Source organism: Pelophylax lessonae (genome assembly GCF_965119305.1).
Source record: "Pelophylax lessonae genome assembly, chromosome: 11".
In the NCBI taxonomy this organism is placed as follows: Eukaryota; Metazoa; Chordata; class Amphibia; order Anura; family Ranidae; genus Pelophylax; species Pelophylax lessonae.
The window spans coordinates 8,705,111-8,718,929 of record NC_138778.1 but is presented as its reverse complement, the minus strand read 5'-3'; the positions used below and the strand labels follow the sequence as shown (position 1 = coordinate 8,718,929).

General features: G+C 42.5%; 1 protein-coding gene across 1 annotated transcript; it reads right to left on the bottom strand.

Moving 5' to 3' along the window:
* Positions 1 to 1,331: 1,331 nt before the first annotated feature.
* On the bottom strand, positions 1,332 to 13,390 carry VPS25 (vacuolar protein sorting 25 homolog). Its single transcript, XM_082272365.1, has 5 exons — positions 13,244 to 13,390; positions 9,482 to 9,535; positions 6,458 to 6,546; positions 5,058 to 5,133; positions 1,332 to 1,448 (listed from the first exon to the last, which is right to left on the bottom strand). The coding sequence occupies exons 1-5, from the start codon at positions 13,296 to 13,298 to the stop codon at positions 1,336 to 1,338; spliced, it is 387 nt and encodes a 128-aa protein (XP_082128491.1). The 5' UTR covers positions 13,299 to 13,390; the 3' UTR covers positions 1,332 to 1,335.
* Between the last annotated feature and the right edge of the window lie 429 nt (positions 13,391 to 13,819).

The window sequence follows — 13,819 nt, the reverse complement described above, 5'->3', positions numbered from 1 at the left end:
TGTGAAATGATCATAGAGACATGTAATTCTATATAGAAGGATCACAGGAGCTCTGATCATTCCAGGGAGAAAAACGGTCAGATGTGTTTACAACAGCTGACCATCCTTCCTTCTCTCTCATCGGGGAGCGATTGTGGGTGGCAGACAGCAATCGGATCCACCTGCCCAGTGCATCGGAGTCCCCGCTGCCGAGCGGTGCACACTCGCCCCCTAGCTGCAGGCGCGTGACTGACATCTGTCTATGTCGTTTCGCGCAGGTGGGCCGCACTGCTGCAGTAAATTGGCGGTGGGTGGTCGGGAACCTGATAACTGGTGAGTGCAAAATCTGGGAGAAATGGGGTAGCGGCAGAGCAGACAGCGGTGATTGACAGTTACCAACTCTCTGCCCAGGGAGCCCTGAGAACCGAGCGATCAGTGGTGTTTGATCGCTCAGTTCTCAGTGTTAGAGCTGACAGGGGGCCGATGCTATTTTTCTTTCTGACCCACAAGGTTGTGTTATGTGTGGCCTTTTTTTTTTTTATATCCTGTTGAGTGCCCCCCACAGCAAGCAGCTTGCTGTGGGGGCACTCAACAGGATATAAAAAAAAAAAAAAAAAAAGGCCACACAACACAACCTTGTGGGTCAGAAAGAAAATTAGCTTGGATAGCTTGCTGTGGGGGCACCCGAGATGAGTCACAGCTTCCTTTGTCCATTCAGCCACAGACCCGCCCCCCCTCTATGATTGGCTGCCTATGATTGACAGCCAATGCCATGCTGGTGTCTCAGTCAATGAGGTGGGGAGTCCCGGGCAGCCGAGACACTGTGGCAACGTCGCTGGATAGAGAGGGTGCTCAGGTAAGTATTAGGGGGGCTGCTGCACACACAGTTTTTTTTTATCTTAAATGGATAGAATGCACCTTACAATCCCTTTAACTATGAGAAACTTTCAGATCATCCGACAATCGATCACTCTGGTTTTAGGTGAAGCTCCTCCTATGAATCTAATGACTGGTCACATTTTTGCAGTTCCTCCAAAGAAATAAAAAAACAAGTTAAGAAAAAAAAAAAGCCAATTTATTCTGTACATACCCATACCAAAAAAGTATTGTTGGGGAAAAATCAAATCTCTTTTGAGCTTGAGATTTTATATTATTTTTATATATACACACAGACAGACATACCGCAACATATCTACAGTTATATTTTACCGAAACCGCTCCAAAATAGGTGTCAGCTTCCACCAATCATGTTCATCAAACCTCCCACAGCAGATTTTAATTCTTAAAAGGGGTGTAAAAAAAATCCTGTATTATTGGGACAGTTAATGCCGCCTCGTAACAGGTATGTAAGATTTATCAAAAGAACTTCACCCCCCTGCTATCATTCAATGTGAAGACCTCGGCTTTGTGTTCCAGCTGAAGGACTTCCAGGGATTTCATGAGCATGAATTCATCCAGACCATGGAATTCTGGGAAATAAATCAGACACAGCAAGGATTAGAAACAAAGTAATGGAGCGTTATCAATCAATCAATATAAAAATTCAGGACTGCCCCTCCACCACCAGACTTAAAGCAATTCTGTATAAAAAAGAAGAAAAAGAAAAAAGGAATGCAGAAAGAAAGAAAGAAAATGAAAAGAAAGAAAATGAAAAGAAAAGAAAATGAAAAGAAAAGGAAAAGTAAGAAAATGGAAAGAAAATGAAAAGAAAGAAAGAAAGGAAAAGAAAAGAAAGAAAAATGAAAAGAAAAAGAAAGAAAAATGAAAAGAAAAAGAAAGAAAAATGAAAAGAAAAAGAAAAGAAAAGAAAAAAGAAAGAAAGAAAATGAAAAGAAAAGAAAGAAAAATGAAAAGAAAAGAAAGAAAAATGAAAAGAAAAGAAAGAAAAATGAAAAGAAAAGAAAGAAAAATGAAAAGAAAAGAAAAGAAAGAAAAATGAAAAGAAAAAGAAAGAAAAATGAAAAGAAAAAGAAAAGAAAGAAAATGAAAAGAAAGAAAGAAGAGGGCATCCGGAAAGTATTCACAGCGCTTCACTTCTTCCACATTTTGTTATGTTACAGCCTTATTCCAAACTGGATTAAATTCATTATTTTCCTCAAAATTCTACAAACAATCCCCCATAATGACAACGTGAAAGACGTTTGTGTGAAATCTTTACGAATTTATTAAAAAGTAAAAAATGTAACAAAATCCCATGCACAAAAGTATTCACACCCTTTGCCATGACACTCAGCATTGAGCTCAGGTGCGTTCCGTTTCCACTGATCATCCTGAAGGCTCCTTTCACACTGGGGCGGCTTCAAAGTCGCCCCGTGCAGCGCGACTTCATCATGGCTTGCAAACGGCTTCTCTAATAGAAGTCAATGCAAGTCGTCCCCAAAGTAGTGCAGGAACCTTTTTCCAAGTCGGAGAGACTTAAGTTGCTCCGATTAGAACGGTGCCATTGCACTGAATGGAGCGCGACTTGTCAGGAGGCTAAGTCGCCTGACTAGTTGCCCCAGTGTGAACCGGGCCTGAGAGGTTTCTACAACTTGACTGGAGTCCACCTGTGGTAAATTCAGTTGATTGGACATGATTTGGAAAGGCACACACCTGTCTATATAAGGTCCCACAGGTAACAGTGCATGTCAGAGCACAAACCAAGCCATGAAGTCCAAGGAATTGTTTGTAAACCTCTGAGACAGAATTGTATGGAGGAACAGATCTGGGGAAGGGTATAGAAACATTTCTGCAGCATTGAAGGTCCCAATGAGCACAGTGGTCTCCATCATCTGTAAATGGAAGAAGTTTGGAACCACCAGGACTCTTCCTAGAGCGGGGCGCCCGGCCAAACTGAGCGATCGGGGGAGGGGGGCCTTAGTCAGGGAGGTGACCAAAAACCCGATGGTCACTCTGACAGAGCTCCAGCATTTCTCTGTTGAGAGAGGAGAACCTTCCAGAAGAACAACCATCTCTGCAGCACTCCACCAATCAGGCCTGTATGGGTGTTGTCAGACGGAAGCCACTCCTCAGTAAAAGTCACATGACAGCCCGTCTGGAGTTTACCAAAAGGCACCTGAAGGACTCTCAGACCATGAGAAACAAAATTCTCTGCTCTGATGAAACAAAGATTGAACTCTTTGGCCTGAATGACAAGCGTCATGTCTGGAGGAAACCAGGCACCGCTCATCACCTGGCCAATATCATCCCTACAGTGAAGCATGGTGGTGGAAGCATTATGCTGTGGGGATATTTTACAGCAGCAGGAACTGGGAGACTAGTCAGGATGGAGGGAAAGATGAATGCAGCAATGTACAGAGACATCCTTGATGAAAACCTTCTCCAGAGCACTCTGGACCTCAGACTGGGGCGAAGGTTCATCTTCCAACAGGACAACAACCCTAAGCACACAGCCAAGATAACAAAGGAGTGGCTACAGGACAACTCTGTGAATGTCCTTGAATGGCCCAACCAGAGCCCAGACTTGAACCCGATTGAACATCTCTGGAGAGATCTGAAAATGGCTGTGCACCGACCCTCCCCCATCCAACCTGATGGAGCCTGATAGGTCCTGCAAAGAAGAATGGGAGAAACTGCCCAAAAATAGGAGTGCCAAGCTTGTAGCATCATACTCAAAAATACTGGAGGCTGTAATTGGTGCCAAAGGAGCTTCACTAAAGTATTGAGCAAAGGGTGTGAATACTTATGTACATGGGAATTTTTTTTTTTTTTTAATAAATTTGCAAAGATTTCAAAACAAACTTCTTTCACGTTTCATTCATTATGGGGGATTGTTTGTAGAATTTAGAGGAAAATAATGAATTTAATCAATTTTGGAATAAGGCTGTAACATAAAAAAATGTGGAAAAAGTGAAGCGCTGTGAATACTTTCCGGATGCGCTGTAATGGAGCAGTAATATGACGGCTCTTCCTTTGACCTGACTCCCTTCACAGCCCCATCTACTGCTTTTTTCTAGCAGAAAAACCGGGTGCCCGAGCCGTCAATTATCAGACCCAAGCACAAATATAAAAGGGGAGGAGTCCATGGATTGAGGAACCAGGAAAGCACCGGAAGAGAACAACATTGCTTTAAAACCATTGTAAAAAGAAAAAAAAAGGTAGGGGGTGGGGTTTATACCATGCTCAGTTGGTACTAAGGGGCCCAAAGTGTGCCAAGAAAATATCCCCCTCCCCATTACACCACCAGCCTGGACCATTACACCCCCCCCCCCCTCCCATTACACAACCACCACCAGCCTGAACCATTACCCCCCTCCCCCACACAATTACACCACCACCACCCTGAACCATTACCCCCCCCCCCCCACCAGCCTGAACCATTACCCCCTCCCCCATACCATTACACAACCACCACCAGCCTGAACCATTACCCCCCTCCCCCACACAATTACACCACCACCACCCTGAACCATTACCCCCCCCCCCCACCAGCACCAGCCTGAACCATTACCCCCTCCCCCATACCATTACACAACCACCACCAGCCTGAACCATTACCCCCCTCCCCCACACAATTACACCACCACCACCCTGAACCATTACCCCCCCCCCCCCCCACCAGCACCAGCCTGAACCATTACCCCCTCCCCCATACCATTACACAACCACCACCAGCCTGAACCATTACTCCCCCCCCCCCCTCCTCCACACCACCACCAGCCTGAACCATTAGTGGATTTCTTCTTTTTTTTTTTTTTTGGACCATTCTCTGTAATCCCGAGAGATGGTTGTGTGTGAAAATCCCAGAAATACTCAGAGCAGCCGGTCTGCCACCAACAACCATTCCACATTCAGAGCCACTTAAATCCCCATTCTGATGCTCAGTTTGAACTTCAGCAAGTTGTCTTCACCACGTCTAGATGCCTAAATGCAAAAATTGCTGCCATGTGATTGGCTGATTAGCAATTTGTGTTACTAAGAAATTGAAGAGGTGTACCTAATAAAGTGTCCGGTGAGTGTGTGGGTGGATATGACTCAAGGTAATAAAATGTGGATGGATTAGTATGACCTTCTTATGGTAAATAAAACCAAACGCCGGATTGTCAAGCACAGAAAAGAACAAAAAGCAAAATCCTTACCTTCCCCCTCTGTGTCATCGCCATTTATCAGCTCATAGAGTGTAAAGACCGAATTGGTCATTCCATGTTTTGATACCTGGGGGGGGGGGGAAATATATATAGTCATAAATATATATATATACATCATAAATATCATATATAGTCATAAATATACATCATATATAGTCATAAATTATATATGATATTTCTGATATATATATATATATATATATATATATATAGTCATCTGATGCAATGTTTAGATCTTCCCGTTATACAACATCTCTAGAGCAGGTTGGTCGGCCAATGATCAAAGAAACCTGAACTGGCGGATTTCATTCCACTTTCCCAGTGTAGCGGTCAGAAAAACGTAAAACATTTTTCTGATATGCTGAATATACTGACGGAACAAATGTGTGCGATAATCACACTCAGGCTGCTAAAAGTACAACAAAAACGCAATCCCTTTAACCATTTGCCAACCGGGCACATAAACCCCCTTCCTGCCCAGGACAATTCTCAGCTTTCAGTGCTGTCGCACTTTGAATGACAATTGCATGGTCATGCAGCATTGTACCCATATGACATTTTTAAATTTTTTTCAAAGAAATAGAGCTTTCTTTTGGTGGTATGTAATCACTACTGGGGTTTTTATTTTTCGCTGGAAAAAAAAAAAAAAGTGAAAAATTTTAGAAAAAAAAAAAAAAAAAAAAACACAAAACAAATCACGAAAACCAAAAACAAAAAAAAACACAAACAAAAAACACACAGTTTCTATAGTTTGTTATAAAACTTTGCAAACAGGTAATTTTTCTCTTGATGTGCGCTGATGAGGCGGCACTGATGAGCCCCAAAAAGTGGCACTGGTTGGCACCAATAGGTGTCACTGATAGGTGGGACTGAAGGGTGGCACTGATGGGCACAGTTGCTCTTCCTCTTCTGGACCAATGTCCCTCTGACAGCAGCCAACGCTGTGTTTTTTTTTTTCTTCATGCTGACAGCGTGACAGAAAAAAAAAAAAAAGCTGATCGCTGACTGCTGTTTACATCACGTGTTCAGCTGTCATTGGCTGACAGCTGATCACGTGGTAAGGGACCGGCTCCTTAATCCAAACCTGTGATCAGTCAAGTCTCATGGACTCCCTAATCACAGAGCGAGCTGCGTGCGCCCCCCGCAGGCAGCTCATGTACGGGAGGACATGAATGGACGCCCCCCCCCCCCCCCCCCAGCAATTTAGGCCCAAGCTGTAGCCGTCTTTCGGCTATAGCACGGGCATGAAGAGGTTAAATCCTATGTGATTCTGCACACCACTGAGCTGCAGGCGCAGTGCGTTTTGAAACGTCCTGCATGCTGCATGATTGTTGCGAGGTGTAGGGGGGCGAACACAGAAGGTAGCAAAGATGAAGAAAAAGAACACTAACCCAAGTGTAAATGACCTTCCCCCACTCATCTGGTCTTCTCCACATGATCAGGAATCTGGTTTTGTTTTTATCCAACCACTCCAGGTTACCTGAAATTAAAAAAGGATGTGATTTTCAGAAACAGTAAATACATACATCAGCCCTCAAATTTTCTACTCGCCTGCTCACATTTTGCGAGTGAAAAATGATTGAATGCGAGCGAGGAGAGGAAGAGACAGAACACTGTCTGGACGTGCAGGGGTGGGCAGTGTCCATATCTGTGATGAGGGGGGGGGGGGCGCACTAGGAGCTTCTTTCTCTACAGCCCTTCACTCTGCTCTTCATTAACATATATTATTACAACCCAGACCCCCCAGCCCCCCCTATTCACTCTCTTATCCCTAATAACTGGTGAAATGTGGTTTGGCCAGTATGATTGGATGTGCGTTTTACCTGGATTTTAGGTGCATTTCTATTGAATTTCTATTACAAAGTGCGTTTTCATGAAAGCGCTTTAACCACTTAAGCTCTGGAGGATTTGGCTGCTAAAAGATCAGGGGGTATTTTGCGATTCGGCACTGCGTGACTTTAACGGACAATTGCGCGGTCGTGCGACGCTGTACCTAAACTAATTTGACGTCCTTTTTTTTCCCACAAACAGAGCTTTTTTTTGGTGGTATTTGATCACCTGTGTGATTTTTTGATCATGCGCTATAAACAAAAAAAGAGCGACAATTTTGCAAAAATAACAATATTTTTCACATTTTTTTTATATGAAATTCCCCCCAAAAAAATGTAAAAATCAAAATTTTTTAACATTTTCGGCCAATTTGTTTTATGCTACATATGTTTGGTAAAAAAAAAAAAAAAAAATCGCAAAAAGCGTATTTTGATTGGTTTGCGCAAAAGTTATCGCATTTACTAACAAAGGGAAAGATTTGTCATTTTTGTTGTTTTTTTTTTTTAACGCGTAATGGCGGCGATCTGCGATTTTTTTTGCGGTACTGCGACATTGCGGCGGACAGATCGGACCCTTGACTGACATTTTTGACACTTTTGGGGTTACCAGTGACATTTCTACAGTAATCAGTGCTATACATATGCACTGTTACTGTAAAAATACACTGGCAGTGAAGGGGTTAACTTTATTTGAGAGGGAGGGGCTGTGTGTGTCCCTAGGGGCGTGATTCTAACTGTGATTGGCTGTGGCTTGAGCTGTAGAAACAGTGATCAACGGTCCTACATAGTAGAACCGTATGATCAGTGTTCCTACACAGGGGAGAATGACAGGCGGCTTGTTTACACAAGCCGCCTGACTTTCTCCCTCTCCCCCGACGATCGCTGAGTGACTGGCGGACATCGGGTCCGCCGGTCACACGCGCCGGGGGGGGGTCCGTGACCTCGCGGGCGCGCGCTCGCTCCCCAGAGCCTCACAGGCTAGTGACGTACCCCTACGTCACTCTGCCTGTGAGGGGCTGACCGGCAGTCGGCAAGTGGTTAAAGTCCTGCATGCTGCATCTTTGATGCGGCTTCAGAAAATGCACTGTGTAATAGAATTCAATAGAAATGCACCTAAAATCCAGGTAAAACGCACATACAATCACACTGTTGTTATTAATATTTATTTGTGCAACTTCTGCAGTCATGCAAAAACATCTAACAGTGTAATTTTATAAAATAATTTTTTGAGGGCGCATTTGAGGGCGGGGCAGGGTAGGGGTTGGGTGGGGCAAGTAGTGGCGAGTAACCCTTAAGGCCTGGCTAGTAGCTCAGGACTTGAAATTTTGAGCCCTGCATACATTATATATTACACGCTATATCACATTTTTATGTGCCCTGGCAGAAAGAAGCGAATTTTAAATTGGTCTTAGGCCTCAGTTCCATAGGCTACAACAGGTAATAACTGGCATACTGGTTACTAGTGATCTGTGCTTGGTAGACCCTCCAATCATGAACAATCCATGAAATTGCACATAGAACATAACGCGATCTGTGCTTGATATACAGTTTATGGGTAGTATGCAGTGCCAAGCACAGATCACTAGTAACTAGTATGCCACTTATTACCTGTTGTAGCCTATTGAATTGTTCATGATTTGAGGGTGTCTACCAAACACAGATCACTTTATGTTTTATGTGTGATTTTATGGATTGTTCATGATTGGAGTGCGTCTACCAAGCACAGATCACTTTAGGTTTCATGTGCGATTTCATGGATCGTTTAGGAGTTGAATTGGAAGCTCACTTCACTTGGGCACATCGTGGCACTTTTAGCATTTTTGCACAATAATTTATATTTTGCACTTTAGTCGTTTTTACAGAAAATTTGTGGATATGATGCACGTAGCTGATTTATTTTGTGGGTTTCGGAATCATCGATACTCCTAAAGATGCATTCGTTTTCATTGCACATAGAGCAGCACCACAACCCATCCCCTATACTGTACATCGATTTTTCAACAGGCACTACCTAGGTAGCAGTGTAATTGGGAGCAGCACTTTTTTAGAAGATCACAACCGTTTGTTGATTATCCATAGCGTGGATTATATTCACTTATTTAGAATACATCCTTAGCAGTCAGAGGTTTAACAAAATGTTTGGAAGCGAGACAAGAAATGTACGGCATCCCTTCACCGGTGCACTAACCCTACTCATACCCGCCAGTCTTCTCCTGCAGTGTGACCCTAATATTCCCTGACAGCCCTGTATCTACAACGGACAATGAGAAATCTAACACTGGACCCGCCATGATCCAGGCAGAGCTCAAACGGTAGGAGAAAAATTTTACAAGGTATTCTTCCCAACTTGCTGGTTTGACCTGGACATATTAAAAGAAAAGCGTTCCAACATGTCAAAGTAAAATGTACTGTACATCCATTACACAAAATGGTGAAGAATACCCATAAGTATGGAAAATCAGAGCAATCGATTTCTTCTCACAATTTCCTTATCACTATCAAAATGAAAACTCCCAGTGTGCTACAATCACCATATTTAAGATTGGTCTTAGAGACTCGCTGGCATTCACACCGTATATTACTCACCTTTTTTCCTAAGTTCTTCTAAAATCACCTGAACAGACTCCAGGGGTAACTTTCCTGTACAAGAGGTCAAGGAGAATCACAACAAATAATGGATTACTCTATTTCCTAGAAAATGTTGTACTTTCTATGCACACTGTATGGATCATTCTTCAAGCATTGTACACTCTTGGTTCATTTCCAGAATCTGCTGGATACGGCATTGGGTCAGGTGCTGGGGACAGAGTAACCCCTGTGTGCCTATACAGGAGTTCTATCATTCAGTGTCTATCGAATGGCTGAAGTGAACGCCTAGGAAGCTGAAAGTAGCAACAGTGGAGATGTCAGCTGAGAGGAGACGATCAATCACACAGCACAGAAGAAGGGACCAAGGTAAGGTAAACATGCTGTGCAACCTTGCACAATAAGGCAAAATCCCACCCAGCAGTTTAAGGGTTGCTTCACACTGATCTGGCCGCAGCTCAGTGTACCTGCGGGTTTGCTGCACTTTCTCACAGCCTTCTATTATGTCCCATGGTTTGGGTGCGTTTTCTGAAAGCGTGCTAAAACAATGGGACATAATAGTCTGTGGAAAAGTGCAGCCAACCCTCATAAAAACTGCGAGTATACGGATCTACATCTGCGCTGTGGCCGAAACTCAGCCGGGGCAGTGTGAAAGAACCCCAATTCCACTTTTTTTGTCCTATAAAATTTCATCCAATAAGCACCTGCAGTGACTATTGAAACAAAAGCCATAAAGCTTAGGAGACTCCTTCAGTCTACCCATAGAACCCACCCTAAATCTATTACTCATCTTCACTCTACCCATAGAACCCACCCTAAATCTATTACTCATCTTCACTCTACCCATAGAACCCACCCTAAATCTATTACTCATCTTCACTCTACCCATAGAACCCACCCTAAATCTATTACTCCTCTTCACTCTACCCATAGAACCCACCCTAAATCTATTACTCATCTTCACTCTACCCATAGAACCCACCCTAAATCTATTACTCATCATCACTCTACCCATAGAACCCACCCTAAATCTATTACTCATCTTTAGTCTACCCATAGAACCCACCCTAAATCTATTACTCATCTTCACTCTACCCATAGAACCCACCCTAAATCTATTACTGATCTTTAGTCTACCCATAGAACCCACCCTAAATCTATTACTGATCTTTAGTCTACCCATAGAACCCACCCTAAATCTATTACTGATCTTCACTCTACCCATAGAACCCACCCTAAATCTATTACTCATCTTTAGTCTACCCATAGAACCCACCCTAAATCTATTACTGATCTTCACTCTACCCATAGAACCCACCCTAAATCTATTACTCATCTTCACTCTACCCATAGAACCCACCCTAAATCTATTACTGATCTTTAGTCTACCCATAGAACCCACCCTAAATCTATTACTGATCTTTAGTCTACCCATAGAACCCACCCTAAATCTATTACTCATCTTCACTCTACCCATAGAACCCACCCTAAATCTATTACTCATCTTTAGTCTACCCATAGAACCCACCCTAAATCTATTACTGATCTTCACTCTACCCATAGAACCCACCCTAAATCTATTACTCATCTTCACTCTACCCATAGAACCCACCCTAAATCTATTACTGATCTTTAGTCTACCCATAGAACCCACCCTAAATCTATTACTGATCTTTAGTCTACCCATAGAACCCACCCTAAATCTATTACTGATCTTTAGTCTACCCATAGAACCCACCCTAAATCTATTACTGATCTTTAGTCTACCCATAGAACCCACCCTAAATCTATTACTGATCTTTAGTCTACCCATAGAACCCACCCTAAATCTATTACTGATCTTTAGTCTACCCATAGAACCCACCCTAAATCTATTACTGATCTTTAGTCTACCCATAGAACCCACCCTAAATCTATTACTGATCTTTAGTCTACCCATAGAACCCACCCTAAATCTATTACTGATCTTTAGTCTACCCATAGAACCCACCCTAAATCTATTACTGATCTTTAGTCTACCCATAGAACCCACCCTAAATCTATTACTGATCTTTAGTCTACCCATAGAACCCACCCTAAATCTATTACTGATCTTTAGTCTACCCATAGAACCCACCCTAAATCTATTACTGATCTTTAGTCTACCCATAGAACCCACCCTAAATCTATTACTGATCTTTAGTCTACCCATAGAACCCACCCTAAATCTATTACTGATCTTTAGTCTACCCATAGAACCCACCCTAAATCTATTACTCATCTTCACTCTACCCATAGAACCCACCCTAAATCTATTACTCATCTTCACTCTACCCATAGAACCCACCCTAAATCTATTACTCATCTTTAGTCTACCCATAGAACCCACCCTAAATCTATTACTGATCTTTAGTCTACCCATAGAACCCACCCTAAATCTATTACTGATCTTTAGTCTACCCATAGAACCCACCCTAAATCTATTACTGATCTTTAGTCTACCCATAGAACCCACCCTAAATCTATTACTGATCTTTAGTCTACCCATAGAACCCACCCTAAATCTATTACTGATCTTTAGTCTACCCATAGAACCCACCCTAAATCTATTACTGATCTTTAGTCTACCCATAGAACCCACCCTAAATCTATTACTCATCTTCACTCTACCCATAGAACCCACCCTAAATCTATTACTCATCTTCACTCTACCCATAGAACCCACCCTAAATCTATTACTGATCTTTAGTCTACCCATAGAACCCACCCTAAATCTATTACTGATCTTCACTCTACCCATAGAACCCACCCTAAATCTATTACTCATCTTCACTCTACCCATAGAACCCACCCTAAATCTATTACTCATCTTCACTCTACCCATAGAACCCACCCTAAATCTATTACTCATCTTTAGTCTACCCATAGAACCCACCCTAAATCTATTACTGATCTTTAGTCTACCCATAGAACCCACCCTAAATCTATTACTGATCTTTAGTCTACCCATAGAACCCACCCTAAATCTATTACTGATCTTTAGTCTACCCATAGAACCCACCCTAAATCTATTACTCATCTTCACTCTACCCATAGAACCCACCCTAAATCTATTACTGATCTTCACTCTACCCATAGAACCCACCCTAAATCTATTACTGATCTTTAGTCTACCCATAGAACCCACCCTAAATCTATTACTCATCTTTAGTCTACCCATAGAATAGGAGGATCCCTGTGTTCATCACTAACAGAACAGCAGTCTGCCGTGTTTACATCGGCAGACCGCCGTTCTGTCTCCATGGGGAGCAATCGCCAGTGCCCTTTGGACGTCACATCCACCGGACCCCCTAATTGGCTCCCCCTCTAGCCAATCGGCGGATGCGCGCCCCCACTATCTGTTACACGAAACGGCGTATAGGTACGTCATCTCGCATAACAGAGCTGACCAAGTGGTCGACAAGTGGTTAATGAAGTATTGATCATTACACAAGTGCATTCATTGGTAGATCTGCTCAGGGGTCACCCCACTCTATGCTGCTGTAGAATATCCCCATGCAGTGCTTACTGACAGAAATCACAAACATCAGGGGTCTTCAAACTACGGCCCTCCAGTTGTTCAGGAACTACAATTCCCATCATGCCTAGTCATGTCGGTGAATGTCAGAGTATTACAATGCCTCATGGGAAGTGTAGTTCTGCAACAGCTGGAGGGCCGTAGTTTGAGGATCCCAGCAATAAAACGCTCTCGCTGTAGCGATTTCTAGCAGGCAGAAAGGATACGTTGGATTTTCTTGTTGTTAAACAAAGGACTTTCTTGTATTTCCATCACATTCATTGTGTAAAGCTTATTGTGCCGGCAGTAAGACAGAACCAAGGAACTCCATGCTGAAAGCTGCTTCTGTCTGGTGTCCACATTCGGCTGTAACCTATGGAGAAACAAACAATAATAAGTTATTTCACTTTTCATTCATTCTTGCATCTGTAACCTATGTAAAAAAACAAAAAAAAAATGCATTTCACTTTTCATTCTTGTATAACCACTTCTGGACCGGAAGGATTTTCCCCCGTAATGACCAGGCCATTTTTTTGCGATTCGGCACTGCGTTACTTTAACTGACAATCACACGGTCGTGCGACGCTGAACCCAAATAAAATGGATGTCCTTTTTTTCCCAAAAATAGAGATTTCTTTTGGTGGTATTTGATCACCTGTGCGATTTTTATTTTTTTGTGCTATAAACAAAAATAGAGCGACAATTCTGGAAAAAAAAAAAAAAAAAAAAAAAAATAATATATATATATATTTTTTTTTTTTTCACATTCTGCTATATTCCCAAAAAAAAAAAAAAAAAAATTT

Coding starts and splice junctions, on each gene's coding strand:
- VPS25 (XM_082272365.1), bottom strand. CDS start 13,298: ATGAATGTGATGGAAATACAAGAAAGTCCTTTGTTTAACAACAAGAAA. Junction 6,547..9,481: donor AGAAGAACTTAGGAAAAAAG/GTGAGTAATATA, acceptor TTTTAATTTCAG/GTAACCTGGAGTGGTTGGAT. Junction 1,449..5,057: donor CGATGACACAGAGGGGGAAG/GTAAGGATTTTG, acceptor TTTATTTCCCAG/AATTCCATGGTCTGGATGAA.